The 23587-nt window shown below is 34.8% G+C and overlaps 1 protein-coding gene across 2 annotated transcripts in view; it reads right to left on the bottom strand.

Annotated features, from left to right (window-relative positions):
* The window catches only part of dock2-like (dedicator of cytokinesis protein 2), a 111639-nt gene extending 90210 nt beyond the window's left edge, over positions 1–21429 (bottom strand). For both annotated transcript variants that reach the window (XM_065274814.1, XM_065274823.1), the window contains exons 1-21: positions 21289–21429; positions 16769–16852; positions 16636–16676; positions 16453–16508; positions 15385–15481; positions 15068–15219; positions 14141–14276; positions 11046–11203; positions 10776–10857; positions 10512–10647; positions 8556–8631; positions 7901–7977; positions 6043–6293; positions 5785–5883; positions 5624–5696; positions 4019–4122; positions 3261–3447; positions 1091–1188; positions 918–1007; positions 693–793; positions 459–593 (exon numbers count right to left, since the gene is read on the bottom strand). In XM_065274814.1, coding sequence (XP_065130886.1) covers positions 459–593; positions 693–793; positions 918–1007; positions 1091–1188; positions 3261–3447; positions 4019–4122; positions 5624–5696; positions 5785–5883; positions 6043–6293; positions 7901–7977; positions 8556–8631; positions 10512–10647; positions 10776–10857; positions 11046–11203; positions 14141–14276; positions 15068–15219; positions 15385–15481; positions 16453–16508; positions 16636–16676; positions 16769–16852; positions 21289–21331 — 2276 coding nt within the window. In that variant the 5' untranslated portion in view covers positions 21332–21429. The remainder of the gene's footprint in view (positions 1–458; positions 594–692; positions 794–917; positions 1008–1090; positions 1189–3260; positions 3448–4018; positions 4123–5623; positions 5697–5784; positions 5884–6042; positions 6294–7900; positions 7978–8555; positions 8632–10511; positions 10648–10775; positions 10858–11045; positions 11204–14140; positions 14277–15067; positions 15220–15384; positions 15482–16452; positions 16509–16635; positions 16677–16768; positions 16853–21288) is intronic.
* Between the last annotated feature and the right edge of the window lie 2158 nt (positions 21430–23587).

Genomic DNA, 23587 nt, shown 5'->3' with positions numbered 1-23587 from the left:
CTTCTGTACTGTTGTGTAATGGAGGCGTCCACGAGCCCCGCAGGCCGAGTGATCCATCAAAGCTCGACACAGGGCCCTTAATAACCAACACAACCCGCTGTTACACGACACACTCATTCCACCGCAGGCTGATGGACAACACGTGACCTTGTCAAAAAAAACTAAAAATGTCCACTTTAATTTTACCAGAAATCAGCTTTGCTATTTACTCTCTGTGATGAATGAAAACCTCACCATATTACTACCATACTAAAACTATTTCTGCAGTATGCGTACTGTGCACGGTGTGCATGGAGTATTGGAGTGGCACACGGGAATGAAGTGATTGATGCAGGTCACATGACACAACATCGCTCTTACAATCTTCATGATGATTGGTCAGGAAGGTTTTATTTGTGTCTATAAGACTGTTGATTTGGTGAAAATAATTCACTTTGAAATGAATCATACACACTTACTGCGAGTAGAGCATTCGGGAGCGGACGACAAATTTGAAGATGTACTCGAGAGCTTTGAGCGTCCGGAGGATGGGTTCACAGACCTCACCTCGACTTGACACGTCCAGATACGTCTTCAACACAGACATCAACTTCCTAGAGAGAGAAAGAGAGATATTTGTGGAGTATAAAGGTAATAGATTTTCCACACACATACTGCCATCTAGTGGTTTAGATGAGAAGTGTTTGACTTACTTGTAGGCCAGTGTTGCACTGAAGTGTTGTTTGATGTAAGCTTCCAGAACTGTGTTAAAATGCTGAAACTTCCTATCAGCGATAAGACCGATGATATAGATCTGAAGAGACACAATGTTTCTTTTTGTTACACTGCTATGAGGCTACATGTTTGTGGGTTCGACAAGTGTATTTGTGTGCTTGTGTTTTGTGGTAGGGTGCTGTAGGATTATGAATACTGCTTACCAAAGCATCAAACACCAGAATGTCATAGTCATCAGTCTGAGAATGTTCCATCATGATGTTAAACAGAGCATCCAATGTGTCCTGCAGAAACTACACACACACACACACACGCACACACATGAGAGAACTACACACACTCTTATGGGTCTTTTCAGTGTGAGTCAGAAACAAACCTTCACAACTTCCTCTCCATCGATAAGTTTTAGCTCCTGTAAGTTTTGTTTTAGCAATTCAGGACGAGTTCTCCACTTCAGCAAACCCAACAAACCCACTGAGAGAGAGAGAGAGAGAGAGAGAGACACAGAGAGAGACATAGAGAGAGAGAGAGGTTTTAATAGTATATCCTCAGCTGACTCATAATTATGCATCTGCTTTTGTCGAGTGTTTAACTGTGTGTGTGTGTGTGTGTGTGTGTGTGTGTGTGTGTGTGTGTGTGTGTGTGTGTGTGTGTGTGTGTGTGTGTGTGTGTGTGTGCGGCCGGGTAATTATCACGTTGGGGGGACCAATTGTCCCCACAAAGATAGGAATACCAGTGTTTTTGTGACCTCATGGGGACATTTTGATGTCCCCATGAGGAAACAAGCTAATAAATCAAACAGAATGATGTTTCTTGAAAATCTAAGGTATCAGACAGTTTCCTGTGATGGTTGGGGTTAGGGAATGGGGCAGGTAAGGGGAATAGAATATACAGTTTGTACAGAATAAAATGCATTACGTCTATGGAATGTCCCCAAAAAACATGGAAACCAGAACGTGCGTGCGTGCGTGTGTGTGTGTGTGCGCGTGCATGCGTGCCGGCGTCCGTTGGAGTTGCAGTATGAGTAATTTCTTCAGTAGATTCATTAGTGTGATTAACAAGCTTTCTCAAGCACAGCTGTTGTTGTGCACCTGTGTGTGTGTGTGTGTGTGTGTGTGTGTGTGTGTGTGTGTGTGTGTGTGCATGTGTGTGTGTGTGTGTGTGTGTGTGTGTGTGTGTGTGTGTGTGTGTGTGTGTGTGTGTCTGCCCTTAGGAAAGGTTAAAGAAATGAAGCATTTAAGAAGCAACAAACACACTTTTTCACTGTCTTTAGATATTAAAATCAACAACTGACCTATTTGTTTTCCTAACACACTTTCCTTGTTTCCTAAATGAACATAATTCCACATAAGAAATTTTTGATTGAATAACGAGTTTACCTTTTGTCTGACAATGCCACACACATTTATTTTTTGTCATATAGAGACATATGTCACCATCCAATTAAATCAAGTCTCATCCTACATTAATTTCTATTAATTATTTAGGCTATGTTTACACAACAAATATATAGTGAAAACTGGTAGTTTTCCGCGTTCATAAATATTTTTACCTACACATGACAAGTGTCAAAAAGATTCACGTTTACACGATTCGCGAATACGGCTAAATCCACTGTATTATGTTCCAGGCCAGTAGATGGCGATGATACCTTGTAAAAAAAACACTACAGGGCACATGCACGTTCTTCTGCAGAGTGATAAATGCAAACAATTAAGACAGCGAAAGCATCAAGCAGTTTAGTTTAGATGGATGATGATAAGGTAGGTTTATTACTACGAGTGACCCTGGACTATAAAGAGACAAAGTTTTGTTAACTTTGTTGGAAAAGCTTAAATAAACAACATTATTGTTGTTTTGGTTATACTATAGATGGTTTCATCGAACGCACTTGCATTGACACAATACACGTCTGGTCTGAACTGTACTTCCGGTTTCAGTTATTTTAATGGTCTGACTAGTTCCTAAACTGAACTCTTGAACAAATACCTCGTCGAAAATAACAAATGTTTTAGTTTCCTATGCTATCTATGTGTTGTTTATTTTGCTTGTTATATAAATAAACTACGTTTTAAGTACTTTGTTGTTATTTATTCTTAGCGGACTTTACCGGAAGTTACGTGCTGACCACGAAAGCTGCTTGTTTATGTTGTTACTGCTGAAACCATTTATAGAATGTGCATTCACTGTCACTACAGATTCACTGTTTACGTAGTTTACACACAGACAACAAGGCGTTGTAATCAAAAATGTGCGCTTTGAAACCTGACATCAAAACTTTGCATTTTCAGGACCCCCAAATGCCATCATTGTGTAAATTAACAAATAATTCCTGCAATAAAAATGTTCCCATTTATGGTTAAAATAGTTGTTGTAAGAATGGCCCCTTGGTTTTACATAAATACATTAAGTATAATGTGTTTTTCTGTTAAGGATGAATTTTCAAGCTAAATGACAATCTTTCCCTCCCTCCACTTTTCTTTACAAACACACACGCACACATACTGTAAGCACACATACTGTACAAATGCAAACAAAACACACACCGTTCTGGGTGAGTTTGGTGGAGCAGACGAGTGTTGCGATAGTGAAACCGTCTCTGGAGCTCACAGACAGACCACCAACGCTGCTGGAGCTGCGCATCAGCGTCGACCCCTTGTGGCTGTCAGAGTTACTGCGCTCAGATGGTAGTGACAGATACGAGCTGACATCCTCCATCCGTTTACTGTCTCCCTGCAGAAAGAGAAAGACACAAGAACGGTTTTGATCAAACACAATCCTTCTACACATACAGTCTTAGTTTTTCTGTCACTTCCACTTGCCGTTTTTTTCCAGAAAGATAATTTTCCATGCATCAGTATTAGTAACACTTTACAGAAAGGTTGTATTTGGTTAACTCTAGTAAATGCATTATTAGCAAACATAAACTAACAATGAACAATAGTTTACAAGAGAAAAAGAAAATTCACTCATGTTAGTTGATGGTGCGTTAACTAATATTAACAAATACAATTTTTAATTTAAAAAATGTAATAGTAAATGCCGAAATTAACATGACCTAAGATTAATAAATGATGTAGAAGTATTGTTTATTGTACATGTTAGCTAAAGCATTCACTTTTTGGGACATCTTCAAATGTAATAATGATTCATCAATGTTTTTTTTTACTGTAAAACTGCAGAAAGGCTTGGGTTTATTTTTGGTCATTATATTATTAATTATCATTATATTATATATTATAATTCAACTTAATATAAAAGCAGCAGATGTTTACAGTATTATTTTCATCAAGACGTTTCAGACCTTAAAGACAGTCAGCTCATGTATTCCATCTTTCAGGACGGTTCCATCATCTTTCATCAGACGCACAAATGCCATGGCAAAATTTCTCTCACTCTTGTCTTTTGCTGAAGAACATAAATTACACACAAATTTTACAATAAATTCATAATACCATTTATATTTAGCCACCAGTGTATCAAGTATTCTCTCTTAAAACAACTAATCTCTAACCCAGAATCTAATTTCACACTAGTGTATTATAGACTAGCATGCATACTTCTGTACTAAAAGTCTGTACTTCACTGATGACTTACTCTACATACTGCAGACTAAAACTTTGTCTTACGGTACTACCACACAGGCAACGTCCCAGCAAATAGTTTTTTTTACTTACATCCAGCTAAATTAAAAGAACATTTCTTCACTTTCATAAAAATCCTAATTATTTACCCATGTCATCCCATAGGGCAAAAAAATACATTTCAAAATTGTTTAATTGTGGTTCAAAAAGTACTTATTTTTTAAAATATAAAACTAAGTATATTTTTGCAGTTTAAAAATATATTAAATTTTAATCTTTTCAGACCTGTTATGTTTACACGTTTGTAACGTACATAGCTGTCTTCCTATGCAATTTAAATATTACCGAGCCCCTAAGGTGACATTGGAGTAAAAAAATCTAAAGTTTAGTTTTAATGTGCTCACGTGAAACTTTCATGTGCTCACGCAAAATCTTCACTTATTTAATTTTTGCTATAAAATATAAATGCTTTAAAATATATTTCAAAATATACAAAAAATTGCCAAAAATATATATTGGTGAAAAACATATTTTAGCAAACATATTTTTAAAATAGATTTCAGTAAATATATTTTTTTAGCCAATTTTGTATATTTAGAAATATATTTAAAATTATATTTGAAAATATGAAAATATTTTTTTGCAGTATGGGATTAAAGATGTTTATGTCTTTCTTTGTTCACTCAGGAAGAATTTTTTTTTTTTAAGGAAAACATTTCCAGGATTTTTCTCCATATAGTGGACCTCAACAGTTTACAGTTTCAATGCATTTTTCGCAAAAAAAATAAAAAAAATAAACTTCTCGTCTTGCAATAGCCTTGTGATTAGCGACGTGTTTACGTAATACGTAAGGTCGCCCTGGCACATCACACAGCTAGTGCAAGTCGAATTTTGTGGTTTAAAAGTTTTTTTTTTTTTTTGCCGAAAATGACAATCGTTTGGTTTAGAGCCCTTTGAAGCTGCATTGAAACTGCAAACTGTTGAGGTCCACTAAATAAAGATCCAAAAAATCCTGGAGAGTTTTCTCAAAAAACTTCATTTTTTTCGACTGAACAAAAAAAGACATAAACATCTTGGATGACATGGGGTGACTAAATATCTGCATTTTTTATGAAAGTGGAGTTATCCTTGAAAAACCATTAGCTATCACTTCACTTTATGGTCAGACATTAGAAAACCTTTTGTAAAGTACTGTAATGTAATTCAGTCTCATTCATTTCTTCCTAAAGCTTTTGGTGAAATACGGAGTATTTAATAGCCTCTGCTCAGCAGTGTTTTGTGTTCAAAAAATTGGATGCTAGAGACCCTAAAGCAGCAAAACTCACACTCCTGTGAGGATCGATGTCGAAACATGAAGCGCAGGTGGATCCGGGGAATGTCTTCAAGAGGGAGCGCCACCTAGGGGATGAAGTTCAAAACTATAACATACAGACCTTAAAAGGTTTTTTCATGTTGACTGTAATAGACTTTTAATGGTTTTACTCACCTTAAAGGTTTCTATCCAGCGAGGTTGTTTGATTTGATAGTAAATCACTGATCTATATTCACTTACAGGTCGATCTCCAGCACCAAGACAAATTGAGTTCTGAATGATAAAAAAACACAGGAGACACAGATGTCAAATATCACAGGAAACTACAAATCTGAATTCAGAATGAATGTATACATTTATTTACATTTAAAACAGCAGAATGTTGTCACGTAACCACCAAAACCTCATTTTTATTGGCTAAATGAAACTCACTGGCACGATCTTCCCTTCCTCATCACACACCAGCATGATGACCTCGACGTTCTTCTGTGTGGTTTTGTTGTACTTGTCAAAGTCTCCGGAGTGCAGAGTCAGGTAGATGTCATTACGGATGTCACCGGGCATAATAATTTCGGGAAAGCCGAGTTTCCGTGCGACCACGGTGCTCCGGTCCACCAGGTGGGGATATTCCTTTCTGATCTGGACTATATCACCCACTAGAGCTTTCATGGTGACCCACAGGCCTGCATGGAAGAAAAAACGGATGTATTTAACTCACTGAATTACATACAATATTATATCTGATACTCATGATTATATTTGAGAGAGATCATTTTTGGCTAACGAAATGTTTCAACTAAAGATTTCAATAAATAAATTGTGAACTTGAAAACTGAACAAATACGGCAATATAAATATATTTCAAAATATACAAAAAATATATGTGCTGAAATATATTTCGAAATGTGTTTGCAAAAATGTATCTTCACAAATATATTTTTGGCCATTTTTTGTATATTTTGAAATATATTTTAAAGCATTTATATTCACAATGGAAATTTTTTTTATGTTACAAACCTGTAAACATAACAGGTTCGAAAAGGATCAAATTAAATATTTTTCAACGGCAAAAATATAATCATAATTTTATATTTTATACATACCTATACATTTTATACTTGTACTTTATACATTTTATACAAACTTTTATATTTTGGCCAGGAAAAATATATTTTTTGCCATATGGGTTGTAAAATTAGAAATGTTTTAAAATATATTTATATATGAAGGTTAAAACTATATATATATATATATATATATATATATATATATTCTAATTCAAAAATATATTTAATTAAGCTTTACTTTCTACAAAATGTATTTAGCATAAATTTAAAACACATTTTCGTTTTTTGTTTTGTTTTTTGCCGGATTGGCGTTGAGATGGTTTAAAAAATTTAATCAAAATGTACAAAATGTTAAAATTTAAAAGCCAATAAATACTTAAATCAAGATGTATTTACTTGATGAGCAAAATGCCCTAAGAAAATATGTCTAGTTTTTAGACAGAAAAATATCAAATTTAAGTGAACTTATGCATAAAACAAACAAAGTGGGGTAATGGGGTAAGAAAAAAATCTTTAAATAATAAAACCCTAGACTTATTTGCTTAGGTCATTTTGCTTGTCAAGAAAATACATCTTTATTTAAGAATTTTTTGATATTTGTTCTGAAAACAAGACAAAAAAACTAAGTAAGAAATTTTTTTTGTTGTTTTAGTTTATAAAGTTTAAAATATAAATTTTTTTCTTACAAAATCGCATACCCTCAGAGAGTCTTGTGGATTACTTCTGTGAAGGAAGGATGGACTTTTTGGGCTTAAAATTAGAAGCACCATTACAACCATTATAAAACTTGGAAAAGCATGGACATTTTCTAATATAACTCTGATTGGGTTAGTCTAAAAGAAAATAATCATATACATCGAGGATGGTTTGAGGATGAGTATATCATTGGGTAATTTATTGGATAAACAAAATTTATGTAAGCAACTAAAAAAAGAGTATTAAATAAAAAAGTGTATAGTAATGAGTTATAATTATGTTTTGGTGTATGTGCATCATCATTGTAAACATAATTCTTTTAATTCATTCTTGAATGTTTCTCTCCCATTGTCATTGTGAGGACAGTGATAAAGCTTGTCTGTTTCTCTCAGATCAATCATTTTGTTTCATTGATATTATCTGTGTATGTGTGTGCACGTGTGTGTGCAGAAGGGATTACTGCGATCAGTGGAGTATTAAAGTATTAGCCGGGGCAACAGTGATGTTATTTCAGCATTCAGTCGTACCTTGACCTCCGCTGTCTCCTCGAGATGTCGTCACCTTGTTCAGGAGAGTGTGAAGAAAATCATGTTCAGCTGCGACCCTACAGTACACACACAGTATAAATATATATAGTCATAAAAAGATGATTGCATTTTCAAATATGCACATATTTGTGTGATGCAACGGTTAAAATTATGTTTCACTTTTTTATAAAAGTCATCATTTTGGGTGATCAAGATAAAGCTAAAGGACTTTTACTCTTAATATATATTAGTGCACATGAATTATGTGCTATATCCCTCTTATCCTCTTAGCCATAAAATTGTTTTATGTTGGAAAAAGATAAATTGACAGAAAATCCTTCATTGATAAATGAGATGACTTTTAGTCTATTAATCACATATTTTAGGACTTTCAGCCTGACCTTACAGGAATTTTTACATATTTACAAGTTGGCTAATTCGTATAAAACATACGATTATCATAAAAAACAATAATGAAACCCCACCCCTAAGCTCCACTTCCCCAGTCTCTATTTACTTTCATCTCCTTTAGTCTTCTATAGAAAAAATGTAATTCAATGTGAATGAATGATGATGCACATTTTTCACTTTTTGATGAGCTGTCCCTTTAAGATAGAGATGCGAGCAGAAAGAAGGGGAATGAAACGAGACTTACGGATGAAAAGGAATGAAATACTGCTTCTCTTCATCACACTCCATCTTTCCTTTGATGATGTCACTGATGTCCATCACTGTCAATGCAGACAGAAATATCACCCAATCAGAGCTCATCAAATAATGTCATCATGAACCTGTTTTGTTGCTGTGTTGCGTCAAACGCATTTGTCACTGTCAGTGAGGATCAGGGCTCAAGGCTTCATTGGTTATCAATGGCAGTTAGCCTATAAATGTATCTAATTTGCATAAATCGGTGTCAGAATAAATGATTGATACTTTATTATGACAGCAGATGTTTAATCAGTGCCTCTTGAAAGGGTCAAACAGATATTTTCATTGTATTGTAGGGCTGGGTGATATATCGCAAGAAAAAATTACTTTGGGGTAAGCAAAAAAATCTGGAACATTTTTCTTAAACACTAAATTCAAGAAAATTCAAGATTTTTTTGCTTGTTTTGTGCACAAAATCACTTAAATTTGATATTTTTGTTCTAAAAACTAGACTTATTTTCTTTAGGTCGTTTTGCTCATCAAGAAAAAGCATCTTCATTTAAGAATTTGTAGATATTTTTATGAAAACAAGACAAAAATACTAAGAATTTTTACTTCTGTGATTAGTAGTAAATCGCCATCACCTGCTGTCAGATAGAGTGGCATTTGCCAAAATATATATTTTTTAAATATATGCTAAATAAATTTTATAGGAAGTAAAGCTTAATTAAATATATTTTTGAATTAAAAAATATATTTAGTTTTAACCTTCATATATTAACATATATTTAGGAATGTATTTCAGGGGCAACAAATATATTTTTAATTTTACAACCCATACACCAAAAAATATATATTTTTCCTGGCCAAAATATACAAGTTCATATAAAATGTATAAGTATGCACAACATATAAAATTATAAGTATATTTTTGCATTTTAAATTATATATAATCTTTTCAAACCTGTTATGTTTACAGGTTTGTAACATACAAAGTTTTCTTTCAATGCAATGTGAATATAAATGCTTTAAAATATATTTATTTTAAAATATTTAAAAAATATTAAAAAAGGCGAAAAATATATTGGTGAAAAATACATTTTTGTTATCATATTTCAAAATATATTTAGGGCTGCTCGATTATGGGCAAAATCATAATGACGGTTATTGTATTTATTTATTTTTTAATCATAATCACATTTATTTAACATATTGACTTTGAAAACATGCAATTATTTAATTTTTTCTTGAGTAAGTGTTGCAAAAGGCTACATGTGTTATGTGAAAATCAAAAACAATGAATTGCTCAGCCCTTAATACATTTCAGTATATATATTTTTTGTATATTTAAAAATATATTAAAATTTATATTTGAATTTTTTTTATATATTTTTTTTAAATATAATTTTTTATATATTTTTAAATATACAAAAAAAATATATATATAAAATATATATAAAATATATATATAAAATATAAATATATATATATATATATATATATATATATATATATATATATATATATATATATATATATATATATATATATATTTTATATATATATATATATTTTTTTTTTTTTGTATATTTAAAAATATATAAAAAATTATGTACTGTATATATATATATATATTTATATTTTTTTTGCTGTATGGGTTACTACACAGAGCCGTAGTTCACGGTCAAGAAAGGCAATATCATATTTACTTTCATAGGTGATTTGTCGGCGATTACGAATGTGATATTACCTAGATTGTCGGTGATCTACGGCATTGTGTAGTTCATGTCACTCTATTAAAAAGCAGGTGATGGCGATTTACTACTTATCACCGAACTGGCATTACTAATGATCCCATTTTACAATCCCATGCAATATATCACTCAGCCCTATTGTATTCACTGATATCTTTGGTGATTAGCACATTAGTGTAATGTATTGTAAGATGCATTAATGCGGTTACCAGCTACACCAAATGGTCTGCGCAGACCCATCGTGCATTTCTTATGATTCGTCTCTTTAAGATCCATTCGGCCGACACGCACGATCTGACAGATCAGATAGATCTTCTCTCGACTCAAGTCTTTATTTCCAAGATCCTGGAAAGAAAGATGTTTTAAGACCCTGGTACAAAGGCCCCAGGACACGAACAATGTGTTTTATTACCAATACATAAATGGTCACCAATAAATATCCATCTGTTGCATTTTGGTGCTAAGTAACTTACTGTAAAAACCACCTTTAGGCTGTTAAGCATCTCAATGTCCTTTGGCAAACCTTTATCCCCCCAACGCACCAAATAATTTTCACTAGAGAGAGAGAAATAGATGACAAACATCTTGACTATCACATTCCTGTTTTTCAGTTGATAAAGCATTGCATCAGCATTGCAAAGAGCATGGGTTCAATCCCAATACTGCTAAAAAAAAATTATAAATTAAATCTGCTTTCAATAAAAAATGTCTTAAAAAATACAGAATCGTAATACAATCTCTACCTGATATTTGTCTGTTTGATGGGATCATACAGAGACATAAAGAGTTCAGAGTCCTCCCCAATACGACAGACGAAATTTCGCACGAAAACATAAAGGCTGTGTGTGGGAGAAGATTGGATGCGTGCGGAAACTCCGGAATGATCCATGTTAACGTTGGACTGGATAAAGCAGGGAAGACACAGAAACAGATGAGTAGTTAGGTTGCAAAACTCTTAATCACCATAAAAATAATATTTTGGATGGTTGCTATATTGGTTTAATCAGATGATATTTTATGTGGTTAATAGGATGTATGGCTAAATGGTTGCTTACTGGCCTCAAATCAAAATCTACAAGTTTCTATGTCCTGATAGTTGGGTATTTGAAGAGTTTGGTTCCAAAACGCGATAAACGGCATTTAAAAAAAATAATAGTTACCGCCAAATCAGTATTGTATCAGGTCAGAATTAAAAAGTAAATTCTTCATTTTATACAACATCCGACATCCACCGTTTTATTCTGTCATCTTTTTTCCCTTTTTTTTCAAACCGCGACAACGCCAGTCCTACTTCTCTGCAGAATGCAATAAATCCGCTTAACCAATCACAGTGCACCATTCCACGCGTTATAAACAACAATGGCGGCGCTTTGAATACACACGGAATCCTAGTTTTCCTCATCTACTTTGTACTTCGTGATCAACAAACAAACAAAAACAAAAAAATAATTTTGATGGCATTGATAAACCTGTGGTGGTTTTCTGTGGTGGGGAAGAAGCGTAAGCCATTTAAATTGAATAATTTACTCGAGAGGCACTCGGGCGAAGGAAAAATGCTGGCTGTTGCTTGTTCTCCCGACAGCATCAAGCTTCTGTCATGCTAACACATTGACCCCAGGGGATCTTATTAAAAAGTTCCATTATTTTACTTGAAGTCAACAAAAATCGAGCAGGACCAAAACATTTTACAGCTTATCGCTGTCAAAAACATTCTGCGACGACATCCCAAGGATGACAGCAGCAATGACAGTGTTCTTAAAATGACAAAGTTAGTGTTTTGATTAATGCCACAAATGTTTATTTTTTAATCAGTGTATAACACTAGTCAACTAAATTAATATAACACAGCAAAGATGAATGCACATTTCAATAGATTTATAGCATTTTGCAGAAAAAAATTATTCGTTTCAATCTTTGAAAATCAAATTATGGATCTGAATTTTTAATGTTATTGTAACATTATACAGAAAACACATTTGTACCCAAATTAAGTCTAAATGGATTTATTGCGTTATGAAACCAAACTTTTCAACCAATTCTGATTGCTTAGAAAAGTAAACATCTTCTCAACAAGCCGTTTGATTTAAAGGATTACTCTACTTTAAAAAAAAAATCCTGATAATTTACTCAACCCCATGTCATTCAAGATGTTTATGTCTTTCTTTGTTCAGGCGAGAACATTTTTTGTTTTTTTTATGGAAAATATTGCAGGATTTACTCCATATAGTGGACCTCAACAGTTTCAATGCAGCTTCAGATGGCTCTAAACCAGAGGTCCCCAACCACCGGGTCGCGACCCAATACCGGGCCGTGGACAAGTTGCCACCGGGTCGCAAGAATGTCCCGGAAAAAAATGTATAATAGCTACGTAATAGCTTAATCGGGTATTTTGTACTTTAAGAGCCGACTTGAAAGAACATAAATAATTTCAACTTTTTGTACGAAAAACTTTCTCTTTTTCGTTGTTTCTCTTTATCTCTACCAGCAAGCCAAGTTCGTTTACTGTTAATTATTAAGACTAAATGGGCAGGCAAGCTGAAACAATGAAAGTAAAAAAAACTGTCTTCCAAAATATGGTTTTACACGTCTATATAAAATATACTATAAATAAAGCAATTATTAATTTTCCCAATGCATGGTTGTTTGATCTTTCTTCCATTTAAAACTTTATACATTTTACAAAGGAGGATTTTCAGCACTTTGTTTGAACAGCAACTCAGCGAGCCCCCCAAACCTCAACCCATGGTCCGCAAATTTATTTAAATTTATAAAGCTGAAACTGGTCCGCTGTGTAAAAAAGGTTGGGGACCCCTGCTCTAAACAGTCCCAAATGAGGATTAAGGATCTATCTAGGGAAACCATCGTCATTTTTCGCAAAAAAAGTAGTAAGTACTTTTTAACCACAACTTCTCATTTTGCAATAACCTTGTGATGTGCCAGCGTGACCTCATGTACTGTATTACGTAATCACGTTGAAAGGTGACAAATGCGAAACTACCACTCTAGTGTTTACAAGTGTGGAGGAAGACGTTCAGACGTTGTTGTATGTGGAATGATACTAATAAATGTCTCTGTGTCAGTCTATTGTTTAAAATGGTCCACAAGTGTGCGTTTCACATATGAATGTGTGACCTTTTGAAGTGACATGACTCATTTAGACAGCACGTGTCACATTTACTGTCTAAAGCTGCATCTCAATTTATCCATCTATGGGCTAGACCAAGGGTCAGAAATAATTGCACGTTAATAAAAATAGTGGCGTTAAAATGAAGTGACGTTAACGCATTATTTATAGATTTTGACAGCCCTAGTTAAAATAAAACACAAGTTTTGTTAAAAGTAACACAAATGTGTAACACAGAGTTGTGTGGATTATGGGACAATGCATGAAGTGTGTTGTCCCTAAACTTACACTGGTGTGTTGTCTTTAACACATCCGTTCTAAGAGTGTACCGACCATAGTAGGAAAAACAAATACTATGGTCGTCAATAGATAATTGATAATAATCAATAATGAAATTTCTTCATTTGTGTTCAACAGAATAAAAAACATTTTTGGATCTCTTAAGCAAACACAATTAATATGAAGTTCATATTTTATTTCATCTAGTTTGGTTAAGGTCATAAAGTTACATCAGTAGGGTTAAAAAAACAGTACATCTACATGTAAAGTGTTTTCTACTAAGAAAACATTAAGTACCACTAAACTTAGTGCTGTAATTTATCATGCCAAACATGTAATAAATCTCTCTTTCTAACGCTCTCCAGAACCTCTGAGAATGCCTTTGCAGTTTAATTCACTGGATCTATAAACCAATAAATGAATGTGAAATGAAACCTGTTCATCTTTAATTCGCTCTGTGATCTTGGTGGTTGCGTCCTCGTGTGCTCTGAAGAGACTTATTACGCTGGCTCGATCAGGGTCCAGAATATTCCCATCAGCATCCCGTACCACCACATCCAGCTCCAAGATCCTAATGAGAGAGAGAGAAAAAAACATGAATCAATCTGATTTAAGTGTTTGGAAACTACACATCTATGTATTGATCACTATATCCTACATTAAGTGCTCACTTTTGCACAAAAAATTGCATATTAAAATAAAGCCCTAAACTGACGTGTCAAATCGGTCGACTTTGATGTCATACACCAATTGCTAGATTCATATGTCGAACCATTCTCTCTTTTGTCTGACATTATAATATTAGTTTTACAAATCAATATTTCATATCCATGTATTTATTTATTTGGCAAGCGCTCGTGTAATAAGATGATCGACTTTGTTCACGTCACCCTGAGATTAATTTGAAGATAATGACAAAACCAGATTCTTGAGATCTCAAGACAATAATCACATTACCTCCGATCGATATCTCATGATAATGGCACAGATAACTCACTATCTTGAGAATGCAAAAGATAAAGAATCAGTTGTTATCATGCAAACCATCAGCTTAGAGCTTCAGTACTCATTTGTTAACATTCAGCTGTCAAAAAAGCATTTTGTCCCCTTCAGGTTTGTTAATTCATTTCTTAATGATAATGTTGAAATGCATTACTGCCCCAAAGCAGATTACTGATGCAATGAAGACAAACTACACCAGATTTTAACTTTTAACACAGATCCTCCTTTAAACTATTGTGTGGGAGTCATGTACAGAAATGTTTTCTGATTACATTGATACATAATGTATAGTGAACATATACTGTACACCAAGATATTTACAAAGTGACAAACAGACATGGGTTTAAAAGAAACCGGTACTTGTTTCCGTAGTCGATCTTCGAGGTCACTTTCTGTTTGAGCTCCTTAAACTCATCACTTGGTAATGTGCCGGAAAGGAGCTGGGAACGCCACTCCATAAGATCCCACATTAGTCTCTGGACCTGAGTGAAACGCTCCTTCTTATTGGCCTGCTGTGGTAAAAAGACAACAACAGTTTTGTCAGATGTTGAGGAGACACAGGCTATGTATCGGCCAAACTATGCATGCATATGGTGTTCAGTGCACCATGAATAGACTGCATACTGCAGTATTATGATAGCATGCTATTCTGACCACACCCACAGGTAAACACTTACCACAAAGAGCTGCTTCCAGATGCTACCCCATTCTCTCAGTGTTGTGGTCACCTCCTTCACCAGAGGCATTTCAGCTGAGGTGATAATCTCTTCATCTCTACAGACACAAAATAATGTGTGTAGATAGATAGATAGATAGATAAATAGACAGACAGACAGGCAGACAGACAGACAGACAGACAGACAGACAGACAGACACATATGATAGATATACAGGATAGATGATGAATGGAAGGATAGACAGACAGACGGACGGACGGACGGACGGACAGACGAATAGACACATGGATGGACGGACAGACGAATAGACATATGGATGGACGGACAGACAGACACACAAAATAGATAGACAGATAGACAGACATACAGATATATAGGATAGAAGTATAGATACAGTAGATAGATAAAATGGATGGATGGATGGATTTATGGATAAGATAGATAGATACATTGGATGGAAAGATAGAGACATAGGATAGACAGACAGATAGACAGATACATAGGATGGATTGATACATTGATAGATAGATACATAGGATAGATAGATAGATACATAGGATAGATAGATAGATACATAGGATAGATAGATAGATAGATAGATAGATAGATAGATAGATAGATAGATAGATAGATAGATAGATAGATAGATAGATAGATAGATAGATAGATAGATAGATAGGATGGAGGGATGGACGGACAGACAGACACATAAAATAGATAGACAGACAGACAGACAGACATATAGGATAGATACACAGAAACATAGTATAGATACAGTAGGTAGATAAATTGGATGGATGGATGAGATAGATACATACAGAAAGATACATACAGACAGACAGACAGACAGACAGACAGACAGACAGACGGATAGACAGATACATAGGATAGATAGATTGATAGACAGACTGATAGACACACAGACAGACAGATGGACAGACAGACAGGCAGGCAGAAAGATAGATACATAGGTAGATACATAGGATAGATTGATACATTGATAGATAGGATAGATAGATTGACGGACAGACAGACAGCTGTGAATAAAGATAAAGAGAATGGACTTACCCTCTCTTTTCAATAATAACTTCCTTTAGCTCTATAAAGCTGGCTGGAAATGCCCCCTTAGATCGAGGAAAGAAGTTTGAAATGAGTAAACAGGTACTGGAGATGGAGGAAGTTATGGTTATATTCAGGAACAACACAGACTGTTGTACTAATAATACTACGAAAATGAACACGTTTACTTACTTTTCTGTCTTTGTTTTTGATCAGGTAACCTTTGTACCAGCCTGAAAAAAGAACAAAATACCAGGCTTTTAAAGTTCGTGCACTTTATGAGATTTGCTGTTATATGAAGCAGTTTTCCTCATAATGCGGTTACCTTCACATGATTCCTGTATGTGCACCGTGTCTCCAATAGCCAGGGATAACTGTTTTTCCGCATTTGCGGTGAAATTCCACTTCACTTTAATAACCAAGGAGAGAAAGAGAATGGCATAGCATGAATGGCATATGAATGGCATAGCATCTAGCAGTAACTTCAGTGAGATTCATGCAACGAGTTAAAATGAAACATTTTTGCCCATGTCCTGTACAAAGTACACTTTCAGAAAAAAATAAGCTTTCCATTGATGTATGGTTTGTTAGGATAGGACTGGTTTTTTAGGAGATACAAATATTTGAAAATCTGGAATCTGAGGGTGTTAAAAAATCTAAATATTGAGAAAATCACCTCTAAAGTTGTCCAAATGAAGTCCTTAGCAACACATATTATTGACGATAAATACATTTTTGATTTATTCATTTTTTTTGAAATGTACAAAATATTTTTACATATACACATATTATACACATATTTTTTCTGTCTGTCAAAATATTTTTACATTTATATTTAATATCCTAATGATTTTTTTATTTTGACGCATACAATGTTTTGTTGGCTATTGCAAATACTGGTTTTGTGGTCCAGGGCAGGGTCACATTTATTTGCACTGTATATTTATAATACTTCTAGTTTCACAGCAGCTTCAGAGAAAACACATGTTTCTATGATTAATAGTAATCTGTTATCAGAAGTGATTGTGTCAAAGTAATGTCCGGTTGCAGAACTGTGGGGGAGAGCGAGGCACAAAGTAACGCTTTTGACACTGTCATTTAAAAAATATTTAAGTTGATTTAATTTTTAAGTTAATTTTTTACACAATAAACATACAAACATCTCTGCTACAAATGAACACTTAAAGTTTGTTTGTGGGACCTGCCGTTATCATATAATTACACCGAACGTGACAGGAGTGCAAACATTACAACTTACCCCATAGGTGGGGTTCATTGTAACAGAGTGTTTGTTGTAACACCTGCTTTATAAACAGAAATATTTCAATCAAATTCTGTCTATGTACTAAAGGTGGATATTGTTTATATATCTGCCTATAATAGATAGATATCCACACATTCATCCATCCATGATCCTGCATCTAACCATCCTTGTGTTATGCATCAATGCATATAAATAGAAAGGGCTGCACAATTAAGACTTGTCAAATGATATTGTATTAACAGTGATCATTTTGATTTATAGTATTGACATTGTTTTTATTTCATTATCTGAAACCCCGCTAACCCCACTGTGTAAAAATGTTTGCAATCCCAGCTATTAGTTATTAGGAGTTGCTGACATGTTTCAAAATGGTGCAATGTTTTAGGTAACAAGACTAGGGATCGACCGATATTAATTTTTCAGTTCCGATGCCGATTTTGGTTTCATTAGCCTTAGCCGATGACCGATACAGGCTGCCGATTATTTTGAGTCGATATTTGGAGCCGATACTGCTTTTGCTCACTCAATTTACATCATAAAAATGACACAATGATGATGCCAAATGTTACAAGTCTCAATTTAAAAAAGTAACATTTATTGAACTTATTTATTGAATAAAACTATATTTAACAAATAGTAAAAACAGGTGAGGGTGCTATGGAACCATGAACTGCACTCTTCACAATGACGAGGAACTATCAGCAAAGGATATTGATTTCTAGCACTTTACTACTACAAACATATATAGGTGTGGAATTATCTTAAACTAGAACTAGAGCTTAGTTTAATTAGGATATATAACTAGTTTTAACAAACATGCCTTACTAAAAACATTACTCGTGTCCATTTTGAGGCAAAACACAGGGCACTGATGTATTTTAAGATATGTTAAATAGAGATGCTATTAGTTTGGACTTTTCTTACATTTATTTTAGTCTAGGACTAGTCTAATCGCTGTCCGGGAAACCACCCCATAGAGATGAGAAATAAAAACCCGCTATGATCAGCTGATAGGCCGAGCTTTCGATGTTGTCATGGAAAGGTTGGTTGTTTTAAGTCACATGACCTGCAATCGCTTGCGGCTTCCAGCACTCTGTTTGTAAATAATGTCGGAAAAATCGGCGAACACGGCAGCCACGTATCGGCCAATGCCGATACACATAAAACTCGCAAATATCGGCCCGATATATCGGCCGGCCGATTTATAAGTCTATCACTTAACAAGACAGTGATTAAAATAATATAAGGTTAGATTTGGTGACTTACAAGACCCTACTCAGAAATAAAATTAAAAAAAAAGATAAAGAAATGTACTTCCAATATCTTAACGAAAAAATATGTTTCATATTCACAGGAGATCATTTTCTGACAGTAAGAAAAAAAGTAGTGATGCACCGATGTATCGGCCGCCGATATATATCGGCCGATTTTTGATGAATTTGAAACCATCGGCATATCGGCAATAGCACGAGAAAAACAATCGGTATCGGCCTATTAATTAACTGCATAAAGAAATCCATTATATGTAAAAAAAAAAACGAGTTAATGTTGTAAATAAAATAAATGCTGAACAGCAAAAACCACCTTTGAAGGTTGTCATGCTGTCTTATTATATTTGTTATAGCTTAATTTGTGTCTCTCTTATTATGTTGGTCAGTTGAATGTTAATTAGATCAAATCCATGTTCAGTAAAAATAATTTGATGCAGAAATAAACTAGCAAATAGACCAACTGTATAGTATTGTATACAAGTGTTTAATATCGGTATCGGTATCGGCCAGAAGTTATCTGTTTAAATCGGTATCGGCCCAAACAAATCCTATCGGTGCATCCCTAAAAAAAAAACCAAAAGGACAGATTGCTTGGGCCTGTATAAATATATAAAGTAGCCAAGATGCACACCTATAGTGTTTTATGTAAGGTATGTTTGTAAAAACTTCTAAATGACTTAATAAGGCCTAGTCCTGGATTAACCTAAACCCTGTGGATTAGACTAGTTCTAGACTAAAATAAATGTAAGAGCTGTCCAAACTGAAAACAACTTGCACCGACATATAAAATACATCAGTGCCTTTTGTTTTGCCTCAAAATGCACACAGGTAATGTTTTTAGTAAGGCATGTTTGTTAAAACTAGTTATATTTCCTAATTAAACCAATGCCTATAGTCCTGGCGTAAAATAATCCCTGTCTGGGAAACCACCCCATATGTATTAAATTACCGGTAAGCAGAAATAAATAAAAAAATGTATGTACAATTTTCTGGTCTCAAAGTCTATGCAATAAATACGTTCAGACAATTACAGTGGTTTGTTCAGATTACTATCCTATAAAAGCAACAGTAACAGTGCCGCTTGACTTTGCAAACCTCACCAGTCAAAAAACTACACACAGCATTACACACACACGCAAACACACACAGTTCATTTCTGCAACTACTGTTCGTTGGTCTATTTCCTCCCAGAGTGACTTCCTGTATAACACACACAGCGCTCGCTCACACACAAACACACACATACACACACTCACACAATTTCTTCATGTCACTTTAGTGCACTGACTGCACAAAATTGCCCAAAAGCGTATCTTCAATCACAAATCAAACACTACGCTAACACAATTCTACACAAAATCAACAACTACAACTTAAGTTAAGGGTAACTTAAAAATCCTGTAGCTGTGTTTGTGTATCTCAGTGGTGTGGCATTGCATTATCAGTGCAAAAGGTCATAGGTTTAAACTTGGGAAACACAAATACTAATAAAATGTACACCTTGCAGTCACTTTGGAGCGTTGCTAAATGCATAAATGTAAAATATAATAATAAATGTAAATCATAGTAAACATTTCTATTTGCTTTTGTAGCTAAATGTCATTTTGTGATTAGATTTGATTGCTCTTTTATAGCTCAGGAGAAATTTGGGAAATTTTCTTTATGGCTAATTGGTTTCTAATTATATTTTTTGATAGGCTGATGACATTGTTACACAATCCTCCTTTGTGGAGAGATACAGTAAAGATGACTGTAATATTACCCAGCATGCAATAACTGTCATTTCACTGTCTAGAGTAACCCACTTCTAGACAAAATAAACTTGAATTTGGTTAGTGCCAAAATTGTTTTGTGAGATGTCTGATATTCCATCATGGAAACAAAGTAAACAGTGATTATAAGCTGTTTGCTTTCATTAATTCATTTATTTTATTTCATGTATCTTGGGCTATGTTAGATGTCTAAATTTTCACTTACAGCCCAAATGTTGCCTTGTTTCAGCCCAGACATCTGGGTTGTGTTGGGACGTCTTATGAACGTCTTTTAAACACAAAATTGCTTGCTGAGTATCGTGCCATTAATCTGAATACTGCAGGTGCTCAACGCAAAACAAATCCACACATTATTGTAAATGATAAAAGTGAAATCATGTAAGGCCCAGTGGCCGTATGATAGATCTGTCTCTGCCCACATCCTGAGATGTAGGAACCGAATCGAGCCACCAAAGGCGGGCCGCCAAGAGCATACATACAAATACACACAAAGTCAACACACACAGGTGCAACACACACAAAATGTGAAGTAACTCACCGACTCCATATCTTTGGGAGTTAGTTTTTGTCCAAGGTGACATGGTTGGACGAGGAAATGCCCTTTATGTGTGCAGCCCTCTTTCTCTCTGAATATCTAAGTTCCTTTCTTTAGCTCAAGCACACTTCTTTTTAGTTTTAGTTTTTTTTTTTGGGCGGGGATGTGAGAGTGAAACGCTCCTCCTCTCTGTCTATCTGTCTCTTCCTCTTCCTCTTTTTCAATCACGTTTGGCCACAACATTAATCATCAGACAACAAATTCAACGTGCGCCATTCTGCCTCGAGCTCATTTCTGTAGCTTTTACTGATGAATATACAGAGGCCTTTGAGTAGCAGATCCTGCTCTGCTTTGCTCTGTTGAGTATTAGATGTGACGAATCACATAAATCATTAGGAGCTCATTTATACTTCATTTATAAATCTTTAAGACAAGAGGAAACATCTGGAGTGGGCTGAGACAGAAAAATAATTCCCGAGCTGCTCGATTAATGCATGCAAAAGATTTAAAAGATGCAGGTGTATACAAACACACACCGCACACATACACACAAGCTGTTCATTAGGCATCAACAACAAAAATACTACCATTTTTGAATGTGATATCTTCTGCAGCCAATAGAGGGCAGTCAATGTACAGAGACTCACAACAAAAAGAAGTTTTGCTGGTTGTGATGGAACTAAAAGATAACAGATGGTTACAAAGCTTAACACCTTACCCCTTAAAGCAGTGATTCTCAAACTGGGGGCCGTGGACCCCCTGGTTGGGCAGCAAGATGGTGCCAGAGCCCCCAATTTTATGACATTTTATACATTAATTTATCATAAAATCTGTGTAATTAAACCTAACCAACAGCACTACATTGTATAATTAATGTTTAAGAATGATTAATGTAATACATTTTGGGGGGGCACAAAGGGATGTACCACAAAGGGATGTACCATATACAAGGGTGCCGCATTCAGAAAAAGTTTGAGAAACACTGCTTTAAAAAATGATGGCTTAAGTATTGCACCAATAACAGCTGAGCCATAACAAGCTTTAGCCATACACTAAAAAAATCCATTATGCCTTGTCCAATTTACTTAAAGGTATTGCGGAGGATTTTCTTTTTCCGGGTGGATCATCAAGACTATTGGTCCTCCTAGTTGTCAATCAGGAGTGCTGCGCAATTGCATTTTTTAAAAAAGTGGAGAAGGCGGTTCTATTCTAAAATTCGAGAAAATCCTCCGCTATACCTTTAACTGAAACAGGTTAATAACTGGATTTAACTTGAAATCAAGTCAACTCGATTTTTAGGTTTTTTAGTCTCAACTTAATTTTAAATTTGTAAAAATTACATTTACTTAATTAATTTATGTTGGGACCACATTAATGACTTTTGTTGATATTATTAACTGGGCCATGGATCTGTATTTCCCAGCAGGGTCGGAGTGGGACTCATTTTCAGCCCTGGAGTTTTATGCCTAATGCTGCGTTTACACCAGCCGTGTTTGAGGCGTCAAAACCGCGTCTAGTTTTCCACTTAAATAGTTTGAATGCATTTGCGCATTTAGAGCGAAGTAGACGCACAGAAAAAGCAAGCATTTGACGCGGCCCTTGTGACCCAAAAAAACAGACTGGCCCACTGGGAATCCTCCTGGTTCTCCCTATGGCCAATTTCGGGTCTGTTTCCCAGCATGCTTTGCATGCAACTGCCTTTGGAGAGTAATGTTTAAAATTAAGTGTTATTTTATGAATTTTTTGGTAAAGAGAAAGGCACTAGGCTAAATAGTTTAGCTTGTTACTTTCAGCTTATGTTGGTTGTAGACGAAAAACAAAGCGTTTCAGTGTTGTACAACAACAGCAAATGGGATTTTAATGCCACAATATTGGTGTAGTGGTCTATACGTGTAGCAGCAGCTTTTAGTGTGAGCCACTTTATGACATGGATATGAATACGACCTTGTTGCTAATGCAAAGTAGGCCCTTTGTTACCGGTTGCATATGTCAGATTTTTGCATGACTCAGTCAATGTAACGACGAAGCAATAGATCAAATAGTCCAACTGATGGAAAAATATTTCATGCTCCCTTGTAAAAATATGTTCAAAATACAGTATGATGAATGATGTTGATAATGTCTCCTCAGTAAATCATATTAGCACTATGTCAATACATGTTGCACTATTGTTGGTCTGTGCCACTGATCTGTGGTCTGCAGACGGAGTTGTTGAGTGGCTTCACACGAATCGTTTGGGGATCTCTGAGAAATGGGATCATTTTAATTTAATATTTTTAGAAAATTACAGTGTTTTTTTGAC

This window comes from Paramisgurnus dabryanus, chromosome 16 (assembly GCF_030506205.2).
Source record: "Paramisgurnus dabryanus chromosome 16, PD_genome_1.1, whole genome shotgun sequence".
Taxonomy (NCBI): Eukaryota; Metazoa; Chordata; class Actinopteri; order Cypriniformes; family Cobitidae; genus Paramisgurnus; species Paramisgurnus dabryanus.
This window is presented reverse-complemented; position numbering and strand designations above follow the sequence as displayed.